This window comes from Grammomys surdaster, unplaced genomic scaffold (assembly GCF_004785775.1).
Source record: "Grammomys surdaster isolate TR1022 unplaced genomic scaffold, NIH_TR_1.0 66, whole genome shotgun sequence".
Lineage (NCBI taxonomy): Eukaryota > Metazoa > Chordata > Mammalia > Rodentia > Muridae > Grammomys > Grammomys surdaster.
In genome coordinates, this window is record NW_021604568.1 from 4340725 (window position 1) to 4356692 (window position 15968).

Sequence of the window (15968 nt, forward strand, 5' to 3'; positions counted from 1 at the left end):
ACTGGCCATGACCACGTGGAGAGAGGGGGAGGGAGGGGGAGGGGCGAGGAGACAGAGAGAAGCTAGAGGTAAGAGATCAAGAGACTAAGGGGGGGGGGCAAGCAGCCCCTTTTATAGTGGGCCAGGCCTACCTGGCTATTGCCAGGTTACTGTGGGGAGGAGCACACCTGGCTGTTGCCAGGTAACTGTGGAGGTGGAGTTTAGACAGAATCCTAACCTTAGTTGCAGTTCCTACTGTCATTTTAAGGGGAGAGACTTAAATAGGACATGTACACCATGGGAAGACAACCTTGGCCTCCTGTAGATATCTATTAGAATGAGCCAATAAACAAACAAAGCAATTAATACTGTCTCTTATAACCAGTATATATTGTTGGGAGATGTGGATATTTGTGGTTGAATAACATTGGTCTCATTGCAAGATTAGATTTAAACATGAGAGATATGCAGAAAAATAAAATAATACTAAACAAAAAGGATTTTTTTTTTTGAAAGGGATAGTGGCTTGCTATGCTATCCAGACTAGCTCTGAACTATTGAAGTCAAGTGGTCTTCCTGCTTCAGCTTCTGCAGTAGTTGGAACTACAAGCCCTTGACTTTCTCTAGATTCTGAAAGAATTCACTTTGTCATTTATCATGTGTCTAAGCCTTCAGGACAGCTTTACCCAAGATCTATGTGCTAATTGATTTTTCTAGTGATTCCTAAGCGTTGGCTTCTCTCCCCACCCATGAGAGTAAAGTTTAAAGCTTAATTACACTTGCCTCTGTCTTTGCCTCTGTAGGCTTGAACATGCAGTATTTTGTGGGCTTGTTTGTCCCTTTTCTAATGAACTAAGCAGGTCGGCCAACATGGAGCCTAGGCTGTAGTGCTGCAGGTCACCGTTAGGTAGCGCTCTTTCAACCTAGGCCCCCCCCACCTACTTAAAGGGTCTGGACCGGTTTCTCTCGCAGTTCATCTCTATGGTGTTCCTTGTAGTTGCTTCCGGAAAGGGCGGAGCTTCTACTTCCGGCGGGGCCGTCCCTAGAGTAGAGATGGCGGCGACGACAGCCGAGGTTGCGGCCTCTGGCTCTGGAGAAGCCCGGGAAGAGGCTGAAGCTCCGGGTCCGGCCTGGGATGAGTCCCAGCTACGAAGTTACAGCTTTCCGACCAGGCCGATCCCACGTCTGAGCCAGAGTGACCCTCGGGCGGAAGAGCTCATCGAAAATGAGGTGGGGGGCGGGGCTGCTGCTGAAGGGGTGGAGGAAGGGACCCAGTTAAGGGGAGAGGTGGGAAACTCACGGGACTGTGGACAGAGACGTGTGAGGCGGGAAAGGGAGATGGTAAGTCAGGAGTGCTTGACAGGAGAAAGTGTTGTGAATTTGACAAGTACAAATGTCGTCGAAAAGAACATATTAGCTCCTTGGAATCACTTGATTGATTTTCTTTTTGATGTTTTTGCGTAGGAGCCTGTGGTGCTGACCGACACAAACCTTGTGTATCCTGCTCTGAAGTGGGACCTCGAATACCTGCAAGAGAATATTGGCAACGGAGATTTCTCTGTGTATAGTGCCAGCACGCATAAGTTCTTATACTACGATGAGAAGAAGATGGCCAACTTCCAGAACTTTAAGCCGAGGTCCAACAGGGAGGAAATTAAGTTTCATGAGTTCGTTGAGAAACTACAAGCTATACAGCAGCGCGGGGGAGAAGAGCGGTAAGTTGCCCGGTCAGTAGAACTAGGGCATTCATTTTCCTGTACTTGTTTGAAGGTGTGGTGGAATTGGGTAAGAAGGGACTGGCATCTCCAGCCTCTGGGTTCCACGAATGGATATTCTGCTCGGCTCTTCTGTAAGGGCTTTGAGTTCTTGATGGTTCTTTCTAGCTCGGTGGATGAGAATACGCTTACCCTTGAACTGTGAATCAAATTTCCTGTCTTAGGTAGATAGGGTGACAGTTGCCTTGCAGGGTCAGTCGGATGAAAGAAAGGCTTGACCGTGCCTATGTGGGGCTTTTAATAAGGCTGAAGGCATACGTTGTTCAGAGTTAGAAGTCATTGTGTGTTTCTGTTTGGGAGGGCTGTCCCAGGGTTCTAAAATTTCAAGCTCAAAAGAAGATTCTTATAATCTTTTGACTTCTTGAAAAACAACAACAACTGTGTTTTATGTGTGCAGGTGTTTGGTTTTTGTTGTTTTGTTTTGGGTTTTGGTTTGTTTTTTTGGGAGAGTAGGGCAGAGACTCACTCTGGAGCTCTGACTGGCCTGGAACTTGCCATATAGACCAGGCTGGCCTCAAACTCACAAAAATCCTCCTGCTTCCGACTTGAGTGCTGAGATGAAAGGTGTGCATGTGTGTTTGCCTGTATGTCTTGCACACCATGTGTATTTAATGCCTGTAGAGGGCAGAAGGCATTCTATTCTCTGCAAAGGAGTTACAGACAGTTGTTAACCTCATGTGGGTCCTAGGAACTGAACCCCAGTGTCCGACTACAACTCTTTTTTTTTTTTTTTAGATTTATTTTATGTATCTGAGTTCTGAGTACACTGTCTGTAGTCCCTTAAACACACCAGAAAAGGGCACTGGATCCCGTTACAGATGGCTGTGAGCCTCCATGTGGTTGCTGGGAATTGAACTCAGGACCTCTGGAAGAGCAGTCAGTGCTCTTAACCACTGAGCCGTCTCTCCAGCCCCCCTACTGCAGCTCTTATTGACAGTTTGCAGTCTTGATTTTCAAATACTGTCCTGTCTGGGGACAGTTCATGCTGAAAGTTCGGCAGTTTGTATGATTTGGTTTAAGGGCTGTCAGGACCCTCTAGCTTTGGGAAGACCAGAACACATTGCTTGATACACTGCTTTATTCCAGTGGTCGGAAGTCATTTGGGAGAGTGATTCTTTCTTCCTCTTTGTTTTTATTTCCACCTCTGAGGACAGCCCAGTTACATGGGTTCCAGACAGCAGTCAGTCCCACATTATAAAATTGTCCCTGTCCCACATTTGATGGCCATATCTGGAGTATTCCGTAGTCTCCTGTCTTGTTTCTCTTTCTGGCCTCCTATCACCAGAATGTAACTAAGTGAATAGATTTTAAATGTCTGGGCCAGTGAGATGGTTCATTGGGTAAACGTGCAAGTGCCAAGCCTGACAGCTTGAGTTAATAATCCCCAAGACCACCATGGTGGAGGAAGAGAACCAGCTCTCACAAGTTGTCCTTTGACCCCCACATGTTTACTGAGAGATATTTTGAGCTTTTATAACTCACTTGTAATGGGAATATGGTTTAGATTTGTGTCTTACCTTTTTGTTTTGTTTTTGGTAAGTATGTGTGCTATACCTGGCAGGGTGGTGCTTGTGTGTAATTGGCAGCACTCAGGAAGTAGAAGCAGAAGAGTCAGGAATTCAGGGCCGGCCTCTCTTATCGTGGGAGAGCCTAGGAGGTTCATTGCAGCTAGTTTTTCCAAGTTACTGAGACTTCTAATCAGTGTTGCCATAACTGTTAGAATTTAAGGCAGTAAAGTCCCTTATTTTCTCTCATACAGGCTTGTCCTGGGTCACATCATCTTATTGATTCCTGGACACAAATTGTCCCAGTAGTTACAGTCTGGAATTTTGCAGTTGGATGTAGCAAAGGGAAAAACAGAGTAGTATGGACTATTTCCTAAAATCCCCCTTGGAAACAACACAAGTCCCTCTGTGACATTGTATCGGTTAAACCAGGTTCTCCTACAAAGGGCAGCTGCTGAGCAGTGTTGGCATCAGCCACAGTGGTCATCAGGGGCCAGAGGAGGTGCGTCAGGTCGTGAGAGTCTGAAAGAAGTCAGATTCATCATAGACTTTGCAGACAGGCTTCCAGGGCACTAAACTGTGTGAGATTTCCATGTGTTTGGACCTTTTTCTATGAAACCTTGAGTTCTTAGGTAGTCTGTACTCGGATCCAGAGGGTTAAGCATCTCGTCTTTGCAGAGCTTGTTGTGGAGCAGAGCTCAGAGAAGGAGAAAGAATTCAGCTCTGTGACTACTGTCCAACTACTTGCATGACTACAAGCATTCTGCTGGAGATGCTAGTAACAGCCTTGAGTTTCCAGACGTAGAGAGGTACTACCATGGTCCGATCACATATACTGATGGAACTTTTTTCTTGGGGAATGTAGGTTGTATCTGCAGCAAACACTCAATGACACCGTGGGTAGAAAGATTGTCATGGACTTCTTGGGTTTTAACTGGAACTGGATTAATAAACAGCAGGGGAAGCGTGGCTGGGGGCAGCTGACCTCTAACCTGCTGCTCATCGGCATGGAAGGTAAGGAACGCTTCCCAAAGCATGGCTCTGCGTCATGCAGACCTGAGTTCTAATCCTGTCTCCACCACTTATTAGCCCTGTGCCTGTGAACCAGTCACTGGACTTTTTAAGTCCTCGGAGTCCTCGTCTGCAGAAGGAACAAGATAGCATTTTATAAGTAGCTACCACAGTTGAATGAGGTAATGTCTAATTTAAGTCATTTGGGTAGTGCCGTGCAGTCTTAAGGGAGTTCTTTTCCTTTCTCAGTTGTGCTGAGAGCACAGATGCCGAGGCAGGGAGGCCTCTTTGGAATGCTGCTGCACTCCGTTGCGTTGCAGGGTGTTGAGGGATCTATTCCTGTACAAATGGAATTTTTTTTTTTTTTTTAAAACAGGGTCTCACTGTGTAGCTCTGGCTTGCCTGAAACTCAGTACATAGACCAGGGTGGCCCTGAATTCACAGAGATCCACCTGAGTGCTGGGATAAAAGAAAGGCATGTATCACTGTGCCTGGCAGAAACTATTTTTCTAATATGGTGAAACCTTATCTCTTAAATACATACGTACGGAGTTCAAAATTGAAAGGATATAAATAGGCACTAGCCATCAATCTTCTCCTCTTCCTCTCAGCTTCTCCGTTTTCCTCTCCAGAGATGCTTCATGGCGTACTCATTTGTGTTTCTTGCTGGAAATTTTTATATAGACACAAGTAAATATGTAAATGTGTTTTGATTTTTTTAATGGTTTTTAAATTCTTAATCTTATGTGTATGAATGGTTTGTGTACATGTATGTACATGTGTATATATGTGCACCTTCTGTGTACCTGGTGCAGGTGGATATAAGAAGGGGGCAAAGGATCCCCTCAAACTGGAGTTAGGGTGGTTACAAGCCATCATGTGGATGCTAGGAATCGAACCCTGGTCCTTTGCAAAAGCAACAAGTGCTCCAAACTGCTGAGCCACCTGTCCAGCCCTTTGCTTTTTGTTTTGAGTAGGAAGAAGTGTTTAAGTGTTGTCTAGGAGAAGGAACACTGTTTGCAGGGTGGAGTTATCTTTCGGTGTCCAGCACTGGCTTAGTGCTAAACCATCAACAGCTGTGTGATGATGGCCGAGTAAACTTGGTGATTAAAGAAACAGAATAATCTCATTGACCTAATTGAGTCCCTAAGTCTCTTCTCCTTTGACTGGTATTTCCTCAGATTTGGACTTTTGATAGCACTAGTAAAGAGTTTTCTCACAGGGCAGCGTATGAATTGGGATTCACCTGCCCCTTTAAAACCAACTTTGGCTTTTTAGAAAAAATGCAGTTCTGCTTTCCCTGGCTCTGGGTTAATCTCTAGCTTTCTTTTGCCGTGGCTAGGTTCAGGGAAGCAGGTGCCTCTGGTAGAGATGTGAGGGCTACTGAGAGGGTGCATTTGGACTGTCCACAGTAGGAAGGCAGCCGTCTTGGCACACTAGGTATTTAGTTTGTGACAGGGTTTCACTGTTTATCCCTGGTTGGCTATAAACATACTATGTAGCTCAGGGTAGCCTGACCCTCACAGTAGTGCTTGTGCCCAGCCTCCCGAATGCTAGGACTACAGCTGTGGACCAGCAAGTTCTTCAGGCTCACATTGTACAGAAGGTACAGCTGTGACCTTAGCTAAACAGGATAGATGGAATGTGTGTTAGGGCAGAACTAATTCAAGGTAGCAGGGTGTGTGTGTGTGTGTGTGTGTGTGTGTACATACATATACATGTATATATGTATATATTGTGATGCTGGGGATTGTCATAGGTCCTTGTGCATGCTGGCAAATGCTATACCATTAAGCTGTCCCAGCTGTTTTTTAAAAACATTTTCATGTTAAATCATAGTCTCACCAAATTGTGCATACTGGCCGTGAAATTATGATCATCCTGCTTCAGACTCTTAAGAAGCTGGAATCACAGTCCTGCATTATAAGGCCTGGCCAAAGCCGAGGTGACATTCTAAGCAATGTCTCTCTCTTTTTTTTCTTTTTCTTTCTTTCTTTCTTGTTTTGTTTTGTTTTTCGAGACAGGGTTTCTCTGTGTAGCCCTGGCTGTCCTGGAACTCACTCTGAAATCCACCTGCCTCTGCCTCTCAAGTTAAAGGCGTGTGCCACCACTGCCCTGCTGCAATGTCTCTTAAATTCTGCAGCCCTCTCCAGTAGTTCAGTAATCTTTCTTTCCTTGAGAATCAGCCTCCCAGTGTTGCTCTGCGCAACGCTGTATCTTACAAGTGTGGTGAGGTGAGACCAGCATTGAGAGTCTCCGGTTCCAGAAGAACCTCAGGAGAGTGTGTGCCATCGGTACCAGTCCTGTCCATCCTCACTCATTGGTTTGCTGTCCTTGGATTCTTGCCGTAGTCAGGAAGAGTGTAAGCGTGTTACCTGTCAGAGTTATTTAATGAACTCTCACTGCCAATAAGGGCATCAGCCACATTGAGGATAACTTCCTGGCTGGTGAGAGACCTTGCCCATTGATGGTTGCTTGAGATTACTACTCATAAAATGGAACACTTGACTGATTGACTACAAGTTAAGTTAACCTTGGCCAAGAGGACAGCTAGAAGCATTGGGCTGTGTCTGCATGTCACCTGTGCAGTGGGAGCCACTACCTCAGCTAAGAAAGTGTCTTTTTTGTTGTTTTTGTTTTGTTTTTTGCAGGAAATGTGACACCTGCTCACTATGATGAGCAACAGAACTTTTTTGCCCAGATAAAAGGCCATAAGAGATGCATCTTATTTCCTCCAGATCAGTTTGAGTGCCTCTATCCATACCCTGTTCATCACCCCTGTGACAGGCAGAGCCAGGTGAGCTTTTGTGGTCTGAAGAGGGTGTAGAACTCTGGGCCCTAGGAATGCCTTTGAGATCAGAGGCTGGAATATCTTTGCTCTTCCTTTTGGGGATGCGTCAGGTCTATTTTACTGCTGATCTTGTCCTACAAATAAGCCCAGAGAATAATTTTACAGTGTAGCCTACATGTTCCAGGCTCCTGTGATGATCCCAGATATTTGTAAGTATAAACAGAACTAATTATTGGGGAACAAACTCCATCATTAATGTTGGAAGACATAGATTTCTTAGTTTGGTTTTGGTGTTTTTGTTTGTTTGTTTTTTGCCCAGTTTCATCAACTACGAATGCCTCCACCAACTGTTCTCTTTTATTGTGTATGCTTCTTTTTGATAGGGAGATGGACAAATACAATATTTTCTGTGTGAGTGTTAGCCTGCATATATGTATGTGCACCATGTGCATGTCTGGTGCCTGTGGAGATCAGAAGAGGACGTTGGATCCCCTGGGACTGGAGTTATGGATGGTTATGAGGCCACCGTGTAGGTGTGGGGACCAAACCTGGGTCTTCCGCAAGAGCAGCAAGTGCTCTCAACTGCTGAGCCTCTCTCCAGATCCTGACATACTCTGGGAGAAAGATGCCTGCTACTTCATGTAGCAGTCTTCCTGTTAGAATTTGTTTGGGGGAAACTCTGGAAAGGTTTGGCTAATGGATGAATCCTTACTCCTCCTGTCTTAAGGCTTTTGGGGAGTTCTTCAGAGCTCAGGAGTACTGAAGTCTAGAATACATTATAGTGTAACATGAGCATGGACTTCCTTAAGTCGTTCTCTGAGAGGGCCAGTTAATATCCAGTGTATCCTCTGCATACAAACAGTGAAATCATTTTTTTAAGTCTTTTTTTTTTTTAAAGCTTCCATAGCAATCACCGGACTGACCTTTTTTCTTTCTTGACCCTTAGGTGGACTTTGACAATCCTGACTATGAGAGTTTCCCCAATTTCCGAAACGTGGTTGGTTATGAAGCAGTGGTCGGCCCTGGGGATGTTCTCTACATCCCCATGTACTGGTGAGGAGACGGGACGGGGCTCTTGAAATGCTTCCTTCCTGTTTCCAGAAAGCCTTATCTGAGTCCCTTCTCAGTTGTGGCAGGATTATTTACCTGTAGGGGGATAAGCATGTCCAGACTGAACACACTGAGCATAGAGAACAGCTCTCTTTTAAGAAAGGAGGACAATTCCTCAAATCCAAAGAGCTCTGTATTCCCTGTACCAGCCCTTCATTAATTGCAAGCCAAATGCCCCAGCTCCCAGCCCACTGTGTGTTTCACAGGATGAGCATAAAGCACCTGTCTTCACTCCTTAACTGGACTATACGAGTTATGGTTAAAGATAGTTCCTGAGCTCTTGCTTCCTTTGTAGGGGGCTCCCACCCCTAAGAGAATCGAATATCCTCTCAAAGCTCATCCTTGTCTCTACGAAATAAATAGGAGCCTCTTTTTTTCCCCTCTTTTTTTTTTTTTCTTTTTCTTTTTAATAGGTGGCACCACATAGAGTCATTACTAAATGGGGGAATTACCATCACTGTGAACTTCTGGTATAAGGTGAATATTTGTGGGGTTTTGTTGTTGTTGTTATTGATATATACACACACAGAAATAATAATTCTGTGTGTGCGTGTGTGTGTGTGTGTGTGTGTGTGTGTGTCTCCATATGTCCATATGGAACTGGGGCTGGGGTGAAGTAGCCACATGACTGCAAGTGGTTTGGGCTGGCCGGGGTTGTTGATTATCCCTGGAAGTGATTGACGGGGAGATGGAGAAGAATAAAATTGAACTGCTCTTTTTTTTAGAAGGGAGGCTGGGACTAGAGAGGTAATGAATGCTGCAAGCCTGGTTAAAGGTAGTTCCTGATCTCTTGCTTCCTTTGTAGGGGGCTCCCACCCCTAAGAGAATCGAATATCCTCTCAAAGCTCATCAGAAAGTAGCCATCATGAGGAACATTGAGAAGATGCTTGGAGAGGCCTTGGGGAACCCACAAGAGGTAAGGGCTGATGGCTTTCTCTGTACCTCCTCTGTTTTAGTAGCTGCCGTCTTTTCCATGGAGTTGAGTTGTATATTTAGGAAATCTTGTTTTCTGTTGAGGGCTGGGCTTGACTGGTGGCTCCATTATAATCTGTTCCATGCTAGCAGTAACGTCTGCCTTGGGGCGTGTGAGCCATCTGGGACCCATGAGCAGATTCTTATGGGATGGGAAGTGTGTACTAAGGCATCTCCTTGTGCTCTCCCAGCTGGGCCGGGGCTGCTCTAGGTTGTGCTGAGTCCCGCTGCTCTCCCAGGTACATTACTGGTCTGTTGGATAGAGGAAGAAGATGTGCAGTTTACTTGCCTTACCTCCATCCTATGGTTAGCTTCAACATCACAGGGGCCTGTGGGGCTGAGAGCACCAGTACTAACTGCAGGTGGCCTTTTGTTGAGGATGGCGGAGCATTTACAATTCTTCAGGCACATTGGAGAAACCTACAGACACACTTTCAGGTGTTGGGGTTATTGGCTCCTCAGACCATTTTCTGTCTGATGGGTGCTGTTTGCCCATACACAGGGAATTAAAGGGAAGGAAAGTAAACTGGGCCTCCAAAGGGTCATTGCCCTAGAATACTAAGTTGACATTCAGGAGTGTTGATTAGAAAACTTACAAGATCTGAAGATCATTTTCCCTGCTCTTAGCTGAATATTTCATGTCTCCAGGCACACCCAGTCCTGCCAGGATGAGGGGATAGGTGGTTCTAACCAGCTTCTTATATCTCTTTACAGGTGGGGCCTTTGTTGAACACCATGATTAAAGGCCGTTACAACTAACCTGCCAGAGGTCAAGGCCTCCTGCCAGGTGACTGCTGTCCTGTCCACTTGCTTCGTTGATGAGGACAGGACACTCCAAGCACTAGTATTGCACGCTGCACTTAATGGACTGGACTCTTGCCATGGCCCTGGAGGCAGGTGTCTGAGGCAAGGCAGGGTAGTTGACTCCACTCCCATTTGGAAAGGTTTCTCACCCTTGCCTCTTGAGCCCCAGAACCTTCCCTATTTGCCCCCCTGAAGTCCTGCATTTAGTGTGTGGAGTCCCAGCTTCTGGTTGTAATCATGTCTGTGTTAGTCTGTTAACCTCAGGGTGTGTGTGTGTACATGTGTGCATATGCATGTGTGTATACACACACATGCATGGATCTGTTCCTTGTTCCCTCTTCCTGGGTCAGGATATCACTTCTGGCTCTCAGCTCCTGTCTCCTGAAGCCTCAGTGGCTTAGCCTGGGAGGGGAGATGCTCCTGCATCCCTACAACATCTGGACTGTGATGCCAGAATGAATCTGTACATCAGTCTGCCGTCTGCCAGTTTTTGCAGCATAGTCAGGCTACAAACCAGGTGGCAATAACTGCTGGGACCTAGTAGGGGGCGCCAAGAAGGAGGCTTATCTTTGGGAGCCTAGGTAGCCTTCTAGTGGAAGAGGATTAGATAGGATTCCAGGTGAGAACTACACGCTCAAGCCATACATAGAAGGAAAACCTGGGGACCTAAAACCAGAGGATTGTGCGTATGTCTAAATACAGGCAGACGCAGCTGTTCTCTGTCAGTACCAGCTCTTGTCCCTGTGCTGCACTGAGGGGATTCTAGCTCTGACTTCTTTGGACTCCAGGGGTATGAACCTCTGCATGTGTTTGTACACATCTGCACACTTATGTGTGTTCACACTTGCCATCCTTCTTGCTTACTAAAGTTCTCTACTGCTTACACTGTCCAGTGTGACAGTACAGTGTGAACCCAGATACTGTCTGACTTAGCCTATAGCTTTTAAACTTGGATTTTAGCCATCCTATCTTGGTCAGATCTTACTGCAGCCTACTTAAAGCTGACTGGCTCAAGCCTCCAGGTCCCGCGTCTTTCCCTGTCCAGGCCACGTTCCCTGCTCCTGCTGAGCTTCCTGGCTGAGTAGATGAAATGGGGTCAAACTTAGGCAGCTAACTCAATACATTTCATCCACCTCAGGGCAAGGGAAAATAATGTCCTCTTGCCTCTTGGAGCCAGCGCCTCTGTCAGACCCAGCAAAGCGTGGCATGACAGCTAGAGTAGAACTGGTAGAGCTTGGAGACAGAATTCACTTTTCTGTTGGTTCTGTTTATGGGAACCCTCCTCAGGGCTGCAACTCAGAGCTGGGCAGCTCAGTGTTACACAGCACAGAGCGCCATCATTCACATCTGTTAAGAGGGAGTGGTGGCCCTGTGTCCACTTACCTCAAGTCCCTTCTCCATCGTCCTTTTCTTTAAAATCTGAGTTAGAAGTCTGATTTTATCCTTTCCTTTGTCACCTTCCCTGTAGATTTGACCTCCAGTGTCAAGCTACGGGTCTTAGCCCTGAAGCTGAGCTTACAGTGCCCCATGGGCTGAAAAGATGCATTTGTATGCTTGTGCACCCCTCTGTGCACTCAAAGGGAACTCTGATGTAGTGTGGGTATGCAGACCTGATATCTTCTGAGTATGGCTCTTTAAATACACCCAGTGCTGGACAGTGTGGTTGCAATAAACTCATGCCTCCATCTCTCTTGGGAAAGAGGAACACAGCAGAAGAGCAAGGCAGAGCAGTCTCAGTGTGGCCACCATGGCAGATTTTCGTTCTCAGCAGATCTGTGGCCCTGGCTCTGCCCTCAAAGGTGTCAGCTGTAGCAGGGATCTGCTTAGTTGATCCTTCAGTATACTCTGCCTCTCACAGGTCTGACATAGAGTGGCTGGGGGCAAGGAGAGAAAAGGTGAGCTTTGGGACCATCACAGGATTAGCTCTGATGCTGGTATGATGTCATAGCTGTTCCTGATTTTAGACACCTGATGTGTACCTATTGCTTTTAGTTCTGTCCCTCCCAATGCTGCATGGTAGCTTCTTACTTCACAGATGAAGAAACCGCTCAGAGTGTAGGTGAAGAGTGGTAGTCAAGACAAAAACTAATGCTGTTTGGCTATAAACCCACCCCTCCCCTGCTCCTCCATTTCTTCCAAATACTGTTGGCTCTCTACCTCGCCTCAAGCCTTGTTCCCTAGGCAGTGTGCAGGCAGGCTCAGGCAAGAGGGTGTGGAAGGGTGAAAGGCTTTGGGGGCTTCAGCTAGAGACCTGGGCAAGCTGCCTGGAAAGCCATATTAACAAGGGGAGGGTTCTGGGAAGAAGTGGAGAGTGAGCTCTGGCTCTGCTGGGGAGGGGTGCTGTGTACTCTGCAGTGTAGGTCCCATAGCTCTTCTCAGCATGCCTCTGCATGGGACTCGGGTTCCGCTGGCCCACTTCCTCCTGGGAATGACATGCAAGATCTCACCTAGCTTAGGGCTGGTGGGGCTTCAGTTGTACTTGCAACAGAGGAAGCATTGCTTCAGTGTCTACCCATTCTAGCCAGCAGTGCAGGAGTCAGACGTGCCAAGGAAGGTGGAGACAGGCTTGTCTCGGGGTCAGCCATGTTGCAAGCTCTCACATTTTTATCAGCAGTACAGTGAAAACTACTGTTTTGTGAAGTCAAATATTTGCTGGGGGGTTGGAGTTACGGGGTGGAGGAGGGGCTGTTCTGGGCATCAGTTGAGCAGATGCCCAGGATGCCTGGGGGAGACCAGCTTCCCCAACAAATCAGAGCTCTAAATTACAAGGTTTTTACCAACGCGAACAGTTGGGGGAAGTCGTCTGCTCTCATTTGCGTAATGGTTTCTGTCACTGGTGATTAGACACAGGATGAAGGAAAAGAAATTTGACAATTAGGAATGAGCCATCATTAATCTGAATCTGTTAGGAGACAGAGAGAGGAAGGATCCTTACTAGTGGGCCCACCCAGTATGTGGAAACACTCCTGTCCCTGACCCCACAATCCTCTGGGCCAAGTACCTATTGGAGTTCCCACAAGTGCGGGTAGAGCTTGCATGCCTTCATAGACTAGGAGTCCAGTCCCAGCTTGAAGTTGGTTTGGAAACTGACATCTTTCTGCATGAGCCAGCGAAGTTGACGGTAGATGAGTGAGTGGTGGGCACAGTAGGCTAGTTAAGATGTGTGCTTAGTTACGGGAAGTGTTTCTGTAGTCAACACTGTTGAGCTCCACTAGTGACAAGCATCTGTCACTTCCCAGCACTTGGGCTTGTGCAGGAAACCTGATCTTTATCAAAGCCCAGACCCTGGTGGAAGTTGGGAAGGAAACCATTTGAAGAGTAGCAGAGACGAGGTGTGTGCAAGGAGGGCTGTTGTGAGGAAGAGCCAGGTGTAGCACAGGCTACCTGAGGGGGAGACTCTTCCTCGAGCCTCTCAGCAGCATTGACTCCCTCTGGATCAGTGAGCCATTGCTGTGGGGAACACTGAGGTTCCTGGCTCAGTGACCCAGTGATGAGGCTATTAAAAGGTGTGGGGAATCCAACTTTGATCTTCCAGTGTTTGAGATTTACCTCACCACTCACCCCCGTCCCTTCAAATGCCTACGAATAGTAATCTGTACCAAGTAGTAGTCCTCACCATTAGTGTGTTCCTTAGACCCCAGGTCCCCTCAAGGCTTGAGGAGAAGGGGCTCCTCTGTCTCCTTTCATAATGTGAACTTCTCAAGGATGGTGCTATCTCAATCCTTGTTAAGTTCCCTGCCTCTGTTGTCTTTCATCCTTCAAAACTTGGTGCAGAATTTAGCAAGGGCTACCAGCAGTGACCCTCTGACCAGTTTTACCTAGATGGGCAGGTGTGGGGTCGGGGATAGCTCAGGGTTCTAGAGGCCCAGACCTTTCCGGTTCCTATTTCTCTTGGCATCCTCTTAACCCATCCCGAAGTGGCTCTTTGAGCTTTCTTACACCCAGGCTCTCTAGCCTCTTTACCAAGGCTCTTTTCCTCAAAGAAGCTCTCTGGCTCTAGTGCTAGACAGCTTGTCTAGAGGATCCCTCTCCGCAGAGTTTCTCTCTGTCCTTTCTTCACTTCTGACCTCAGGTAGCTCTGTTGCTGTGTCTGTCTGCTTTGTTCACTTGCCATTCTTTGGTCTTTCCATGCTGGGTCAGCTTGACTCACTCTGGCAGTCCTTTCTACTACTTCAGTCAGTGCTGTTTAACTATAGACTTATAGGGGCCTGACTGCAGCCCTTTTGAGCACTTTGGGGACGTTTCTGGAGGAACAGTGGCTCAGAAACTGGTGTCCTCAAGGCCCATGGGCCTGTGATTAGTGATGCCTTGGAGACAGTTGGGGAGGGACCTGGAGAGGGGAAGGACTTGGTGAGAGACTGCGAGAAAGAGGCCAGGCTTGGGAAGCCAGGGTGGCAGGAGCGAGCTCTGTATTTCCATCTGAGTGTACCCTCGTGCCTTAGGGTCCAGCAGTTCAGGGATGAGGGACATTTTCTGAATGTCTCCTAAATTCTCTCAGGTCTTTGGCTCAGTGTCACCAAGTTTGACCCCTTCGTTCCTGAGCTTGCTAGAGAAGAAGCAGCATATTGAGTAGTCTGGTGTCAGGAGTGGAGGCCTCCCATGAGAAAGGTGGAAATGGTAGGGGACAAGAGAAAGGGCCCAGTGGTCAGTCAGCTTATCACCGGATGACTCTCCATTCCTCCAAGAGAATAAGTACAACAGCTGATTCAAGAAGTTCCTTTAAAACTGCCCGCCCTCTTTACCTAACATCTGTTCTCATTTTGGGAAGGAATGTGTGTCCTTAATTTTCAAGGGGAAACAGTCTAGTGTTTAAAAGCATGTGTCTGGGGTCTGGTCCCTTCGGTACATTTCTAGCATACTACTTACCAGCTGGGTTTGACCTTGGTTGATTCATTTAACCTGAGTCTGTTTCCTTTACTATAATGACTTGTGGGGGTGGGGGTTTGAAAATATCTACCTCAGGGTTGCTGGATTAACTGAAATAATGTCTGTAAAGCTTTAGCACAGTGCCTGGCAAGCACTTAATAAATGGCTGTGGTGGTGGTGGTTTATAGTATGACTTATTTTAAAAATTTGGCTTCAGTGATGTCTAAGATTTCCAGCGACGCATCCTCTCTAAACCCATGCCTCTTCTGCCTGGTCAACCAGACTCCTGCTCATTGCTGCCTCAGGGTCTGAGCCCCTCACTGACATATCGAGGGAGCGCAGTTGCTCTTCCATCCACCTGGAGAAGCTATTGCCTCTCACATACCAAGGCACTGGCACAGGTGTGAGCACCTACCCCTGCTCGCACAGGTCTCCCAACTGTCACAGGACCTGTTGCCACTCCTTGTAAATTCCTCTGGAAGAGAGTATGACAGCTGCGGCCCCTGTGGCTCACTTTTATGACATTCAGTGTGTTTAAATGACAAGTATGTTAAGATTGCTCGAGGGCATAGGGAATTCTAATTGAAGAAAATGGGTGGGTGTTAACATACTGTTTGTTAAGTGCTTCTGTTTCAGGCACTGTGCTAGTCCCTTGCACTGAGTGCTCCTGGTTCAGTAGGGGAGTTAAGGATGCATGTGGACAAGCACCTCACTCACCTCACAGTAGGGTCCTTACAGTATGGTAGGCCACCTATGGAGCAACACAGCCTGAACTGATAACTGGAAGATGTGTAGCTACTCAAGTTGCAGGAAAAGTAGAAGGCGTGTTTCTGCCCAACTTTCTCTTGTGTCTAGTAGAAAGAGTTTGCCAGAGAAAGGACCAGATGTAGTAACACGAAAAGAATAAAACCCTTTGGTTAGTCACAGAAATCTGACAATCTGGTTGATGGCCCACATTTGTTGTGAAGGGCAGATACATCGGACTGGACCATTTAAAGTGCCCCACTGACCTCACGTACAGCCTAGCCGCTAACCAGGTTACTCAGGCTTCAGCCTGAAATTTACCTGTGTGTGTGAGATTCCCAGCACCTCCCACAATGGGATCCCACTGATCTGGATTCTGTACCACCTCTGTACCTCCCTTTGTCTTATGGT

General features: G+C 47.0%; 1 protein-coding gene across 1 annotated transcript; it reads left to right on the forward strand.

Moving 5' to 3' along the window:
• Positions 1–1027: 1027 nt before the first annotated feature.
• On the forward strand, positions 1028–15019 carry Hif1an (hypoxia inducible factor 1 subunit alpha inhibitor). Its single transcript, XM_028775626.1, has 8 exons — positions 1028–1209; positions 1444–1694; positions 4125–4273; positions 6922–7067; positions 8008–8114; positions 8585–8648; positions 8977–9087; positions 9858–15019. The coding sequence occupies exons 1-8, from the start codon at positions 1033–1035 to the stop codon at positions 9900–9902; spliced, it is 1050 nt and encodes a 349-aa protein (XP_028631459.1). The 5' UTR covers positions 1028–1032; the 3' UTR covers positions 9903–15019.
• The last annotated feature ends 949 nt before the right edge of the window (positions 15020–15968 follow it).